This window comes from Octopus bimaculoides, chromosome 6 (assembly GCF_001194135.2).
Source record: "Octopus bimaculoides isolate UCB-OBI-ISO-001 chromosome 6, ASM119413v2, whole genome shotgun sequence".
Lineage (NCBI taxonomy): Eukaryota > Metazoa > Mollusca > Cephalopoda > Octopoda > Octopodidae > Octopus > Octopus bimaculoides.
The window spans coordinates 95962300-95978953 of record NC_068986.1 but is presented as its reverse complement, the minus strand read 5'-3'; the positions used below and the strand labels follow the sequence as shown (position 1 = coordinate 95978953).

The 16654-nt window shown below is 37.5% G+C and overlaps 1 protein-coding gene across 1 annotated transcript in view; it reads right to left on the bottom strand.

The window, feature by feature from the left end:
- LOC106871478 (Fanconi anemia group J protein homolog) overlaps positions 1-16654 on the bottom strand; it is a 52155-nt gene that overhangs the window by 9215 nt on the left and 26286 nt on the right. Inside the window, exons 16-25 of the mRNA XM_014917954.2 lie at positions 12455-12500; positions 11320-11347; positions 10164-10213; positions 8878-9015; positions 6987-7106; positions 5825-5896; positions 4099-4225; positions 3346-3464; positions 2981-3016; positions 1915-2042 (exon numbers count right to left, since the gene is read on the bottom strand). Coding sequence (XP_014773440.1) covers positions 1915-2042; positions 2981-3016; positions 3346-3464; positions 4099-4225; positions 5825-5896; positions 6987-7106; positions 8878-9015; positions 10164-10213; positions 11320-11347; positions 12455-12500 — 864 coding nt within the window. The remainder of the gene's footprint in view (positions 1-1914; positions 2043-2980; positions 3017-3345; positions 3465-4098; positions 4226-5824; positions 5897-6986; positions 7107-8877; positions 9016-10163; positions 10214-11319; positions 11348-12454; positions 12501-16654) is intronic.

The following is a 16654-nucleotide window of genomic DNA, read 5'->3' as shown; positions in this document are numbered from 1 at the left end:
AAGGAGAAAAACACGGAGAAAAAAAATTGAATAGTGTCCAGTCAACGGTCAATCATATATATATATATATATATATGTGTGTGTGTGTGTATATTCAGCAAGAAACCTACTATAAGATGGCAACATTTCCATTTGGTTTCGCTCAAATGATATTCTATTATAAGAGATAATGGTTAAGGCATTGAATTGACAGTATTGTTAGAGCATGGAAAAACTGTCTAGTTCTGGCTCCGTATGTTCTGAGTTCAATTCCCACCAAGTCAAGTTTGCCTTTTATTTTTCTGAATTCAATAAAATGAAGCACTAATCAAACACTGGGGTTGGTTTAATTAATTCATTAATTAATACTGAGGTGTCTCCCAGTTTTCTTCAAGTAAGAGATTACAATTGAAAAACCCAAATGGATCTTCTTAGTGCTGCTTATATTTTATGGCTGGATGAGGGTGTAAATATCAACAGCTGCAGCTTCTCTGTAAAGAGCAACAACCCCAGGTATTATTAGATCTGAAAAAGAGAATGAGAGAACAACGCTATGCAAATGCTATAATTAATGGGATATGTGGTGTATCCATCATTATAGCAGGCACAAGTTGGCAGAGACTTTGGCTCTTCTTTCATAGATTTAAGGGGATCAGAGTGAAATCTCTCTTGTTGTATAGAACACTACTCTTTCTGAATTAACATTTCTAAATGATTTCATAACTGAGAGACCTAAGTATTATGGGATGAAGGGATGAAAGATAAATCTCTTTCTCTATGAAGCACTGTTCTACCTAAAATCAAATTTCTAGCTAATCTGGTGACTGAGAAAGTCGGTTTTATGCAATGAAGTGGACAAGAGATAAATCTCTGCTCTTGACTATAATACCAGGTGGTGTAACCAACAATACTAGACAGTCTAAAGACATATAGACTGATGTATCCAGTCTATATAGCTAGGTGAATTTAGGTAATGTAGAATAAATAATCTACCTGCAAATATACAATGAAACAACAACAGCAGACATGAACTTAATACTTTATGACTTATCAAAGATTTCTTGATAAAACCAGAATATCTATGAATCCATTCACCCATCTGTGAGGAATAAGCATCAAATTATTTGCTATTGTTGGTTGCATTGACTCGTGTTATATCCATGAAGAGATTTATGCTTTATTCCTTCATCTCATGGAACTAGTTCACGGTATGAGATCCCTCATTCCACTTAATCTCAGGAAATTTTGGTCCCTTTCTTACTAAATTCTTTTAGAAATGTTACTTCAGATAGAGCAGTTCCCTATAAGTAGGAGATTTATCTCTCACATCTTTAAATTTATGAAACACAAGTCAAGTATTGTCTTTTGATGTCCAACATTGGCTATGATGACAAATACACTACATATCTCTGTAATTATAGAATTTCTATTATTAGGGTTGCTGTTTCTCACAAGAGACAGAGCTCAGTCTCAGTTTTATCCGATAAAATGAATAGAAAATCTCACTCTGGATACAACTCAAGTTTATAGAAATAATGAGGGAATAACTAGGTGCTCACTCAGACTGCTAGAAATACCAATTAAATTTTCTTCAAATCACACCCTACCACCTTAGAAAAGGGAGGACATATTAAGTAATATAAATCAAGATACACTATGTTTGATATAAAGACAAGATGGTCATAGGTAGGAGACCTTTGATAACAGATCTGCTAAATCATAGCTGGCCTAATCCAGCAGACCTAAAGCTAAGCCACAACTCCAGTCATTGCCAGATGTACTACTTACTTCTGATTGCAAAGTGTTCAAAAAAGTCTGAATATGGGTTCATATTAGTGTTAAATGGTCATATGACTAACGTGAACCTACATCTTCAGCCAGACATATACTGTGAAATATTAAAATTTCTAAATGAAAGATGTCTTAAAATCTTACTTATGTCGAATACATCTGCCAAGGGCTTGGTTTAGGGCACGGAAAGCCTGGATTTCTAGCCAATCATTTCCTGGAAGTAAGTTTTTGGTCCTTTTGTGTAGTTCATTATACTCCTTCTTTAATGAAACCTGAATATATGTAGAAGGAACACTTGAAGTAATTATGTTTCATCAGCTCTCTTCCTTTCAGTAACAGAAAACAAACATCAAACAACTCATCTATCACTGGAAACACCCCACTTCTTGTCATGTACAATACTTCAGAGCTGCATGATGTAAAATAAATCTGAAGAGATCCTATAGTAAAGACGAGTAGATGTGTGCTACATACAAGAGATAGGATAGAGGGGAAACCTCAGCCAGATTCCTCACATGTAAGAAAATTTTCATCCTCATCACTATTGTTTTAATGTCCAGTTGTCCATACTTGCATAGATCAGACAGAATTCGTTGAGGCAGATTTTTTTTTAATGGCTGGATGCCCTTCCTGTTGCCACTCTCACCTATATTTAAGTAATGTAACAATCACCTAGTCTACTTGGCTTGATGGATCTTCTCAAGCACAGCATATCGCCAAAGGTCTGAATATCTTTCAACTGTGTTACATTGCAGGGTTTTTTCTCCACAATCTTCCTTTTCAAAATACCCCACAGATGTTCTATTAGGTTTAAATCAGGTGACATGATAAAAACTTAGTCGTCATCTTTGATGTGTGTTTAGAGTCATTATCATGTTGGAACATGGAATGTCTTCCTAGTTTCTTGAAATAACCTAAGAATAATAGAGTGGACACATTTGTATGCCAATGGACTAATTCTCATAGCTGAATCTGTTAAATAATTCTTAATGTGGAAGCCTACAATCAAGAGGCTGCAAGATAAATCTAGCTGAGACAAAAGTTTCAGTTATCAGGAGAGAAAACAAAATTCAACTACCATCAGGATATGGCCATTGCCATAGTCAATATGCGGGAAAGAGAGAAGCTGATACATAGGTAAATAGGTAGAGAGGAGAAAAAGATGAAGTAAGATTGGTATCTTAAACCAAGGCCGAAAGTTTCAACGTACCTGAATATCCTTCACATTAGGGTAAGGGATTCCAACCTGGAGAAAAAAGAAATGACATAATATACTTGGAGATGTGTGTGTGTGTGTGTATGCAAATTGTGTGTGAATTAGGAAATGGTGGCAATTGAAATTTTGTAAATATAATTATAAGCCTTCATTGTATATTTACTATAGAAAATAGTCTAATATTATGGCATATAAAGCCCTATAACTGAAGAAAAAATGGACATTAGTATGCATGGAAATTGAACCTACATCTCTTATTTTGTTTTATAAAAATTTCTAAATAAAAAAGGGCATTGCTACTGTTGCACCGTGTGTGTATAGAATAATAAGAGAGAGAAAGAGAAGTTGATTGATAATACCGTTATGACAGCCCTTGCACTGTTGTCTGAAAAATCTATCCCCTCACTGATTTTACCCCGACACACTGCTAAGAATAAGGCACCATCTTGTGTGATATCTTCTTTTTCCTCCATGGAATCTGAAAGAAGAAGGGTGACATGATGGTGTTGAGCTTACTAAGGATCAGTAGTAAATGTTGATGGTGGTGGTGGTGGTGGTGTTAGTAGTGGTAATGTTGTGGTGGTGTTGGTGGTGGTGTTAGTAGTGGTAATGTTGTGGTGGTGGTGGTGGTGGTGTTAGTAGTGGTAATGTTGTGGTGGTGGTGGTGTTAGTAGTGGTAATGTTGTGGTGGTGATGTTAGTCATAATTGTGATGAAAGTATTGGTCTTGAGATTATGTGGTGACAGTGAGGTTGATGTAGTGGTGAAGTTGGTGTGGTTTTAGTAATGGTGGTGAGGTTGGTGTGATGATGGTGGTGGTGAGTGGTAGTAATGATAGTAGCTGGTGGTGGGTGAGATTGAATGTGTATGTGGTAATGTTGGTGAGGTTGGGTGTGTACATGGTGAAGCTCCCTCATATGGGGGAGAGACGTTCTATGTGGTTGTTCAATTCGCTAGAAATATCAGTCAATTCTCCTTGAAATCTAGATATACTATATCTGCCATGGCTGAAAGACTTTTGATCACAAGTCTACTGGATGAGGGCTGACCTCAAACTAAACAATAACACAAAGTAACAGTAACAACAATAACAACAACGGCACTGTAATTCACCTGTGAAGTCTCCTTGAGCATAAACTTTGAATTTTTGCCAAGCTTTTGTAAAATCTTCTTTCCTTCCTGTTCGTGGTTCCATTACAATTACTTTCCGTTCCTCAATTTTTTTCCATAATCCAATGGCCTTGAATAAGGTTAAAAAATAAAAATATAAGAAATACTACAATTTTTGATTCTGTAAAGGATGTAGTGATATAACATATATGTACATATTTTATATTGCAATTTATGGTTGGTTACATGTTTCCAGCAGATCTATCTGTGGTTCACTGTCGTAGATGTTTTAAATATGGAGAATGAATGGGATGGAAACAAAGAGAGTAATCCAGTTCTAGGGCTGACAAAGGAGATAAATGAAACAGAAGTTGAAGTTGCATTAAGAAAAGCAGGAGGGCTCGCAGGAATTATGGAAAAAATGTTAAAGGAATAGGAAGTTGAGGTTATGAAGAAATGATAGATTTGTAGGTTAGAAGTGAAAGAAAACTGTACTCCGATGGGATGGGAGTGAAGTACTCTCAATCTGTAGAAAGAAAAAAGCAAACCCCATGATTGTGAATTGCATGGAGGCAATTAAATTATTGGAGTGTGGTATAAAGGTATTGGAAAGAGGGCTAGAGAAAAGAATAAGAAAGTGAAGATTGATAAAATACAGTCTCGATTTATTCTTGGAAGAGGCATGACCAACGGTAGTCTCCATGTATTGAAATCACATGATTGTTGTGACCGAATGCCTTTTATTTCCAATATTCTGTGAAAACATGTCTGGTCATGGGGAAATATTATCTTGCTTAGAAAAAGGTAAGGGTTGGTGACTGGGTAGGCATCTTACAATAGAAAATCTACTTTGAAGCACTGTCCAACCCATGCAAGGAAGGAAAAGTGGACATTATGATGATGAGTGCATGATCAAGAGGAATAAATTGGTTCTTGTGTTTATTGATCTGAAGAAAGCTTTCAATAGAGTTCCATGTGAAGTGGTAAGATGAGCAATGAAAGAGCTCGGAGTGGAGGAATGACTGGTTAGATTAGTGATGACAATGCATGAGAGAGAATGTGCACAATTATAAGCACAAAGGATAGAATAATGATGCATTTGAAGTGAAAGTTAGAATACATCAAGGGTCATTATCAAGCCCTTTACTATTTATAGTTGTGACGAAGCTACTGGCTCAAAGCATAAAGGAAGGTTTATAATGAGAATAGCTGTCAAGAGCAGAGTGTGTGGCTAGATAGGAGGAGATGAATGGGTGGAAGGAATGTACAGAAGAGACAAAGATCACGGCAAAGGATAAAAGCATGTGGTGAAGTGGAAAAAACAAGAAGTAACCATGTGCAATATACAGGAAGTGTGTTGGAATGAACCCCATTAAATGTACAATATATGCTGAATGGGCTAATTGAAAATGTGATTGTGTGTGCAGGTTAGTAAGTAATTAGGTAGCTATCTTTAAGAATAATAAGTGTATGGAGAGAGCCGCAGAATGAGGGAATGTTGAGCTGTGTCTTGGAAATAGAGTGAAGACGTTATTTAGGAGACATGCTGAACGGAGGGTGTGGATTGGACTTGGTAATGGTGGTTAGAGTAAGATGCATATGAAAGGAGTACCAGGAACTAAGCAGCATATTAACAAGGAGGGAATATCAATGAAACTGTGTCGGACATGTCATAATTTATGGAAGCAAGACAGAAAATGAATGTGGAGCATATTTTTTAAGTACATACCTGCCATCTTTTGCAAAGTTTATCAAGCAGACTATAGGAAGACAAGAAACACAACACGCCATTAGGTGTTCTCTAAAAAAAGAAAAAAAGATAGTAGTAATAGCAGCAGCAGCAATGATAACAATAATAATTTCTTTATTAAAAAAACAGATCAAAGATCTTTCCAGGCTGGTTTCCTGAATTCTGTGGGATGCCAGTCTGTCACAAGAGTACTCATTTTGCCAGCTAAGTGGAATGGAGCAATGTGAAATGAAATGTCTTGCTCAAGAACATAATGCATTGCCCGGTCCAGAAATTGAAACCACAATCTTACAATCATGAGTGCACCACTCTAACCACTAAGCCACATGCTTCCAGAATTTCTTTATTATTATACTGATTTCTAAAATACACACAAGGTCTCAAATTTGGTAGAAGGAGACAGTTAATTAAACTGATCCCAGTACCAGTCGGGGTTGAACTCAGAAAATAATGATAATAATTATAATAATAATACTCCTTTCTACAATAGGCATAAGGCCTGAAATTTGATTGGAAGGGTTAGTCAATTACATCGACCCTAGTGCATAACTGGTACTTGTTTTATTGACAATGAAAGGATGAAAAGCAAAGTCAACTACGGCAGGAGGTAAAGCCAGACAAAATGCTTAGTAGTATTTTGTTCAGTGTGCTAACAATTCTGCCAGCTCACCACCTTAATAATAATAATTTTTATTATTTTATTTAAAATGTTGCAGGTCAAGAACCCAACTCAATCCAGGTTTATTACCCACCTTCTCTACAATGTATCACAAGGCTGAGAAGAAATCTATCAGAATCACACAGATCCATGCCCTGATAGACAAGTGCCGATTTGCCCATAAGTATCTTGGCCAAAATCTCAAACCCTGCATTTAGCGGAATTATGCCCCCATATTGGTAGTGATATCTCTCTTGTCTGCAGTCTTCCTTAGCAGCATCACCACTCATCATTTTATGTGTTTTTCCAGGCTTGCATAGATTAGATGAGAAACCGACAAGCCATGTTCCAATGTCAGCTTTGGCATAGCTGGATGGCCTCCCCTAGTGGTCAGGTTTTTAGGCATCCGAAGTACCAGTATTTCTGTTAATGTCACTGCCACCCACCCATTCACCACAGCAAAAAAATGTCTTTGGAACGTACCATACAGACGTCACAAACAATGTCACCAAGGTCATCCTGGAAGGCAAAAGTTTCAGTATGTTTGTAGGTGGCCACAAGTGACCTTCCAGAAGGTCCACATCCAATGGCCCTCACCAAAACCTGAAATAAACAAATCGATTATATAACAAAGGTAGAAGCAAAGGCTGGACTTTCTCACTTCATCTCAATATTGATCTCTTGAAGCGCTAGAAATAGCAGTCAAATAATACATAACTGGCTTAAATAAGTAAAGAACATAAAAAAAACGCGGTGCTACATACTCTTTCTTAAAATAACATGATGGTCATGGTTGCAATGTCTTTGATCATGAGTCTGCTCAATCAGGTTTGATCTAAGTTAAACAACAAAAGCATCATATTTACGGAAGAGGGGGCTGTCTTTTCTGATGATGTTACTATTGTTGTTGTTTAGCACCAGGTCAGTTTCGATCGAACAGACCTAAAGTCAAAGACGTTCCAGTATCTATTTTTATTTTTTTTTAAGAAGGAAGAATGAGATTTGGCAACTCGAACAATAATATAGAGGCTCTCTCATTAGGTCATCTGATTATTCATATTATTGGAAATTAAAGACATAACCTCCATGGCTGTCCTTTTTTATGCTAGATATATTATACCTCAGACTACACTGCCTAATGTTTCCTGTTTTAAGACTATAGGGCGTGATTTGAGAGAGACTCAGCTATTTCTAGCAGATAAGTTGTCCACATATAGGTCCCTCATTGATTTAAGTCAGAATAAGTTGCATGTGATGTGCAATGTGGCAATCAAAGATCTGTATAGAGTGAAGTGTGACACTGAGATGTATTAAGTGAAGTATTGTAATCAGGACACATTTTGTGGGATGCAATGTGACAATAAGGTATGTGAAATGCAATGACTCGGGCATGTTTTGTGGGGTACAGTGTGGAAGTATGACAGGTCATGTTTTGTGAGGTACAGTATTATGATAATGTGTAGCTTAGTAACCAGGAAAGTTAGAGATCTGATATGTAGAGTTCAGTATGATAGTAAGAACACATTTTGTGGAGTGCTGTGTGTCAAAGGAATCAATGAGTATTTTGAGAAAAGATTTCACTTCTGAAGTGAGCAGTTCTCAGAAAGTTGGAATTACTATGAATTAATATGTAGATGCTTGGAAATATTTTAGAAATGTTACCAAAGGGGTGAGATGTTTTCCCTAAGTTAGATCGTTACCAGTGTCGCCTTCCCGGCACTTGTGTCGGTGGCACGTGACAGGACATTCAAGCGAGGTCGTTGCCAGTGCCGCTGGACTGGCTCCTGTGCAGGTGGCATGTAAAATACACCATTTTGAGCATGGCCATTGCCAGTACCGCCTGACTGGCCTTCGTGCCAGTGGTACGTAAAAGCACCCAGTACACTCTCGGAGTGGTTGGCGTTAGGAAGGGCATCCAGTTGTAGAAACTCTGCCAAATCAGATTGGAGCCTGGTGTAGACATCTGATTTCACCAGTCCTCAGTCAAATTGTCCAACCCATGCTAGCATGGAAAGTGGACGTTAAATGATGATGATGAGAACTTTACCTTCATAGAAAAAAAAATTAACCTGAGAGGCAAAGGTGAAGTTTTTAATGTGTTACAAAATAATTTACTAAAGAAGGCAAGTGAATTCCTATAACTAAGCCCAACTCTAATTTAATACAAGATAGGGTATGAGGTCTAACACTCGAAATACCTAAACAGGCAAGATTTAACACCTAAGACAATACCTATTATGTTACAAGAGAGTGAATGAAATTCAGCACTTGAGCTTTACTCTTAAATATTGAAGCTATACTCCTACTATGAGATAACTTAGTCAAGAAAAAAAAAGTGCCAAACAATCAATCGGTTTTTATTAAGATTATTTACCTGAGAAGCTGGTATAACATGCCTTGCTTCCATTCGAACTGAGAATGGAAATTCCAGTTCTGACTGAAATGATACCATGGGTGAGAGGGTACCACTGGTGATGATCACACTTCGGGTGCCAGAAAAATCACTGAATGTCTGTAGAATACAGAAGTTTCTAGATTACAAGATTTAAAAAAAAAAAGCACACACAAAAGAAAGAAAAATGCAAACAATCAAGAAGCTAAATACAAAATAGGTTTGTTGCTAACAGAGTTGATAAAACAGTATCAGTTAAGTTAACTGTATGACACTGCTAGCATTTAAACACAAACATCATCATCATTATCACCATCATTTTAATATCTAATTTTCTTAGCTTGCATGGTTCAAATGGGATTTGTTGAAGTTGATTTTCCTTGGCCAGATGCTCTTCTTGTTGCCAACCAACATCTGTTTTCAGGTAAGGTGATACTTTCCCCTAGTTCAGTGCAGCAGATTGCAATCACACAATATCGCTTATATGACAGAGATGCTTTGTTTACATCACAATAAGAGTACAAAGTCAAAAAAAGACAAAAAAAAAAGGCAGAAACACACACACAAGTGTCTTCTACTAGTTCTAGGCCAAGCAAGCTTTGTGACTGAATTTGGTAGATGGAAACTAAAGGGAACTTATCACATATTTATATACTTACATGTGTGTACATAAATGTGTTTGTTTATATTAATGTTCAGTGAAATTAGTGAGCTACAAGTGGTGTTGTTGTTGTCACATTCTCCTGTCAACAAATTGTCTGCTTGTTTGTATCTTTGTAGTTCTGTGAAATATGTAATCTCTTCCTTGAAAAACAAAAGTTAGCAACAGGATTGGTCTCTGGCTGTAAAACAATGTTTCACTAATACATTTGTCTAACTCATCCTAGAATGGAAAGATGGACATAAAAAACAAATATAACACATACACTCACATATACACATATACATATATAACACACATATACATACATACATGTGCTAAGTTATGGAAGATAGAGAGACACAGCATAAACACAGATTTTGGCAAGGCCATACATATATATTTTAACAGGCTTCTGCTCAATTTCTGTTCACCAAATTCTACTCACAAAGCAATGACCAATCTAAGCCTACACCAAAGTGTCATGTAGTGAAATCCAATCTGAAAACACATGGTTGTGAGGCTAACTTCTTAACCAAGTAGCTACACCTGCAATCTATACAAACACACACGATTTAGGTAATTTATGAAGAATACATTACAGAGGATAATAAGCCAAAGTACTTACCACACCAGGGTTCAAACACCATAGGCACAGAGTCAGTTCTTCCTTGGGACCTTTAACAGAGATAGAAAAAAAAAATCTCACAATTCTCATAGTCACCATAATAATTATCATCACTGAAATCATCTTCTGCCACAAATATATATTACTGTTTGTTTTTATGTTAAGTTTTATATAAAAGCAATTTCACATTAAACTGATGGATTACTCAGAACTTTTTAGTAGAGTATATACATATTAAATTCGTTTGGAAAAAAAGCTGAGTGACTTCAAGGTTTTGGCTTGCTCACATTCATTAGACTGATTTATTTTGTTTCTTTCTGGCTTTGTAGTCTTTGGCAGCCTTACTTTTTGGTAGATGAAACAATGTAATGATAATTAGGTATGGTGAAGGTAGACTGAGGATGTAGTTGTGTGGGAAACGGAGACTAGAGGAGACTTAGAGGAAAGTAGGTGCTTGCAGGGTGGGGCTGATAGAAATGTATGGGGAAGAGATTTATTTTGGTTTGATAGTGGTATTTTGTTGTTTGTGGTTCAACCAAGTGTGGATGTAAACATGTAAGCAAATGTGTCATATTCAGGTCACAACAGTCTTTGCACAGAAGGTTAGTTTTTATCATATTTTAGGTTTTCAGAATAATGTTTGTAGCTAATACGGTTGGCCACACCAGACTGAATTTGGTGTTGTGTTATGAGCTTTCTATTAAGAAGTTTTAAAAGTGACATTTTTGGTAAGGTCTGGATTGTGGCTATTTATAAATGTATTTGTCTACACTCAAATAATATATATATTCATAGATATTATTTGAGTGTAGACAAATGTATATATGTAACTGCATGAAATTACCTATACAACTAGATAAATGCATAAGGATTATGCTTTTCCATAGATATAGGTGTCTATAAGATGTAAATATAGAAACATATATGCATATCCAGTTACAAGTGTACAACATGGCTATATGTGTGCGTGTGTGTGTGTATATATATATATGAGTGTGTATGTATATACTTGTTGGTCACTGCAGGGATGAATTTTCATATCCCTCCAATAATCATTGTTCTTAACACAGCAAATCCATAAGAGATGAGTGTTTAATTACCCAAACCTTGTAAAATAAAAAGTGAGAGAATTTACCAGTACCAAATTAAAACTTACCAAAGTTTTCTACGCGTGATTTTGATCTCTGGAAAACACGAGAAAAATAAAACATAATTACAACAACAATCAGAAAACACTGCACAGTGAGCAAAGTAAGAGTCATTCTGTCTGTATGAAACTAGGTACTCAAGTAATATATGTGAATGGGTAAAATGATGAAGGGGACAGAAACTGTGCTGAAGAAAACCTGTCCAACATATACAAACAAAGAAAATTAGATGTAAAACAGTGATGACAATGATGATAAGACACACATATCAGCAGCAGCAGTTCCATGTTCTGTTTCATAGCGGCATGGACTGAATTGGTTTCAACAACAGCATTTTGCCATTTGTTGTAGTCATTCTTCATCTCGTCTTCATATTGCATAAGTATGTCATCACTGTCATCATCATTACTACCACCACCATTGCTTTTTAGGTAAATGGAAGTTATCAACTATTTCTAAAAAACCTTGTGGTCAATTGAGAGTTTCGTTTATAGAATAATCTTTTCACCAACAACACCTCTGCCACTGTTACACATGAAATCTTTGTTCCCTGTCAGCCTGTCTGAGATCCTTATATACATACATACACACACACACACATACATACATATATATGTGTGTGTGTGTGTGTATATCATCATTTAGTGTCTGCTTTCCATGCTGGCATGGGCCAGATGGTTTGACTGGAACTGGTAAGCCGGAGAGCTGCACCAAGTTCCAGTCTGATTTGGCATGGTTTCTACACACACACATGACTGGCTTTTGCATAATTTTCATTGACTAAATTCCACTTACAAAGTACTGGTCAGCCTAAAGTTGTAACAGAAGACATTTGCCAAAGGTGTCATATCATGAGACTGAACCTGGAATTATATGGTTCAAAGCAGATTTCTTGATCACAAGTCATGCCTGCATCTAAATGCAACTAATATTACTAGTATTAAAATGAATTTTTGTCCATCTTTACATTCTGAGTTCAAATGTTGCCAAGGTTGACTTTGCCTTTCATCCTTTCAGGATTGATAAAATAAGCACCAATTGAACACTGGGGTCAATGTAATCAACTGAACCCGTTCCCACAAAACTGCTGGCCTAATGCGAAAATGTGAAATCAGTAATGCAATTAAAAAGAATTGATCTTACTGTGCCTTTCTTTGGTCCAAATGTGACATTTCTGAGAAGAACCAATCTAAGGAAAAAAAAAAAGAAATTAGTGTAGAATATTTAAAGAGCAGAAGTTAAAACATCATACATGGACACACAATTTGCATATTGTTAATGCAGTTAAGATACATGGGTTTAGTAATACATATGTATGTGTGCGTGTGTGTGTGTGTGTGTGTGTGTGTGTGTGTGCACGTAAAAGCACCCACTACACTCTCGGAGTGGTTGGCGTTAGGAAGGGTATCCAGCTGTAGAAACTCTGCCAAATCAGACTAGAGCCCGGTGTAGCCATCTGGTTTTACCAGTCCTCAGTCAAATCGTCCAACCCATGCTAGCATGGAAAGCAGATGTTAAATGACGATGATGATATATATATTAGTGAGGGTGTATGTTCTAGTGGTTAGGGTGTAGCGGCACTCGCAACTGTGGTTTCAATTTCTGGACCAGCTAGAGTGTTGTGTTCTTAAGCAAGATACTTCATCTCATGTTGCTCTGCAATCACTTCAGCACATAAAGTGAGGTACACTGTGCACCTGTACATGCAATGTCAATTTGATGGAGGGAGTGAGCTAATGTGCAGGCTTTTCAGCAAGAAATTGCAGAAACGTATTTCTTGAACTATGAGAGACTACCATCGTATATTAAATCATCATATGCACAGTGAACAGCAAGAATCAGAATGAAGACTTGCATATTCATTTGACATTGAAACACAAACTGTCCCAGAATCCCTTGTGTTAATGAATCAAATGTGTTAGGAACACAATAGTGATTAGCATATCTACTTTCAAATCTACTGGAATGTATTAAGAATAAATATGCATGTCATTGTATGTGTGTGTATCATTACCATCGCTTAATGCCCGTCTTCAATGCATGCATGGGTTGGACAGTTTGACAGGAGCCAGCCAGTTAGAAAACTACCTCAGGATACTGTGTCTGCTTTGGCAGGATCTTTATAGCTGGATGCCCTTCTTAACACCAACCACTCTGCAGAGTGGATTCAGTGCTTTTTACACGGTACTAGCACAGGCAAGGTTACTTTTGGCACAATTTTTACTGCTGGATGCCCTTCCAAATGCCAACCACTTCACAATGTGAACTGGATGCTTTTTATGTATATGCTTTGTGCATTTTCTGGTGGCTGCAATGTCATAGGGAAGTATAAAACTCTCATGTCACCGGTGTTAAAACACTTTAGAGTCATGGACAGGTGAGGTAACTTACCCTCAATCTCATTTGGGGGTGATAGACATTGATATATATATATATATATATATATATATATATATATATATATATATATATATCAAGAGAGTTTGAGAGAGAGACTTGTATATGTTCTTTCACTGGTTTAGGTCATTGGACTATGGCAACCGAGCTGGGGCACAAACTTCAACAGTTCTAGTTTACTTATTTCAGTCTTGTACACTTTGGTTATCAAACTCTATTTGTTGAAATATCAATGCATTTTGATACAACACAGGTATTATGCAAACATTAATACAGCCCCAAACACACACACACACAAGCATATGAGCTGATAATATAATGTTCCCATACCAGGTAAAAAAATGCACACCAGTAAATAATGTATTTCATATATTATTTATATTTGGGCACCATCTCTCTCAAAATAATCCCACTGAAAATGTAAAAACCTTTCCTAAAGACTGTCAAACACTGCTCTACAATTCCATTTGAATTTTATCTACCATCATCTATCATCTTGAGCAGCACCTTCCAACTTCAATTTCATTTTTGGAAACACAACAAAGTCACAGAGGAATAAGGTAAAATGAGTGCAGAAGGTATGGAATGACTACCATTTTTTGATTCTTTGTCAAAAACTAGTCTTGAGGGAGGTGTGAGTGAGCACAGTCATGGTGCAATGGCCAGTTGTAGTTGTGCCACTTTTGCAGTCAGGGAAACAGCTGTGTTTGATATATGAAAATATGTGTGGGTGGGAATTCCATTTTGTGTATCCATTGTAAATTATTAGTGTATAAGAGATGCAGTAGCATCACATGCAGCTGATATAAAAAAATGACTTTATATATGGCAGATGTACAGAAGAAGTCAGTAGTAAGAACACCTGTGAATATAATTCTTTCACGTGCCTAGAAGTAGTTGAAAGCTTCTTTTACCAAGGAAACACAACAAAGCATTAGTGTAATGTGGAGGTGGATGCTTGAAAAGTATAGCAGCCAGAGTAAGAAGAGAGTGAAAAAACGTTCAGAGAGTTATCACCTCTACCACTAAGTAAGATATATTCTCTCTTCAAGTGAAGGGCAGATGGTATGAAGCTTGAGTGCAAAGCCTAGGATTGCATGGTAGAAAAACATGGGCACCGCAAATAGAAGATGTGCAAAGGATGGGAAGAAAGGAGGCAAGCTTGCTCACCTGGATATGTAATGTTAGTGTGTATGAACGAGGAGAAGACAAATAATCTGAGAGAAAAAAAAAACTGAGTACAAGAGAAATCAGATGTAGTGTGAAAAACAGGAGAATGTGTTGGTATGGATAGGTGATGCATATGAAGGATAACAGTTGGGCACAGAATTGCCAAGTGATCCAAGTGGAAGAGAAAGACATGAGTAGAAATGAAAGGAGATAAGAGAAGGCTGAACCACATAAAGGAGTTGAAAATGGATCACAACAAGAGGCAAGACATTGTACTTAGAGAAGACCCATCCTGCCCACACAGCATGGAAAAACAGACATGATGATGATGATGATGATGATGATATACATGTACACATCATCATCACCATCATCATATCATGTCTACCTAGCAAGCTGGTATGTGCTGGATGATTCAACAAGATCCAATAGCTTAAAGGATTACATCTGGTTCCAATGTCTCATTTTTTGGTATAGCTTCTTTGTTTGAGATACCTTTCTAATATCAATCACTTTATAGAGTATACGTGGCACCTGCGCTAGTAAGGTTGCCTTGAAACTCACAAGATATATACATATCTATATACACACATACATGCACATAATATGTACATATATGATATATGCTACACAGCAGTGAAACATGAGCAATGACTGCTGAGGACATGCGTAGGCTTGAAAGAAATGAAGCTAGTGTGATCTGCTGGATGTGTAATGTCAGTATGCATACACAACAGTATAAGTGCCCTGAGAGAAAAGTTGGACATAAGCAGAGAGACAACTGTGCCAGTATGGTCATGTGTTGCATATGGATGAGGACAGCTGTGTGAAGAAGTGTCACACCCTAACAGTGGAAGGATCCTGTGGAAGAGGTAAACCCAGGAAGACATGGGGTGAGGTGGTGAAGCACGATCTTCGAATGTTGGGCCTCACAAAGGCAATGACAAGAGACTGAGACCTTTGGAGATATGCTGTGATTGAGAAAATCCGGCAAGTGAAGAGAGAATACAGCCGTGGCTCATGCCAGTGTTGCATAACCAGCCCATTTAAAAGTACCGTTGAATCATCAGGTAATATGCTGTGCTTGAGAAGACCTGTTCAGTCAAGTGAAATTGTAGTCATGGCCAATGCCAATGCCACTTGACTGGCACCCAAGCTGGTGGCACGTAATAAGCACCATTCGAGCATGTGTTGATACCAGTGCTGCCCGACTGGCTCTCCATACTGGTGGCACATAAAAAGCACCATTTGAATGTGGTTGATGCCAGTGGCCCCTGACTAGCTCCGATGCCAGTGGCATGTAAAAAGCACCCACTACACTTTCTGAGTGGTTGGCGTTAGGAAGGGCATCCAGCTGTAGAAACCTTGCCAGATCAAATTGGAGCCTGGTGCAGCCTACTAACTTGCTTGTCCTCAGTCAAACCATCCAACTCATGCCAGCATGCAAAATGGACAATAAATGATTAAATGATGATGATGATCATGATATACATCATCATCATCATCGTTTAACATCCGCTTTCCATGCCAGCATGGGTTGGACGATTTGACTGAGGACTGGTGCAACCGGATGGCTACACCAGGCTCCAATCTAATTTGGCAGAGTTTCTACAGCTGGATGCCCTTCCTAACGCCAACCACTCAGAGAGTGTAGTGGGTGCTTTTACGTGTCACCCGCACGAAAACGGCCACGCTCGAAATGGTGTCTTTTATGTGCCACCCGCACAAGAGCCAGTCCAGGGGCACTGGCAACGATCTCGCTCGAAAACCCTACAA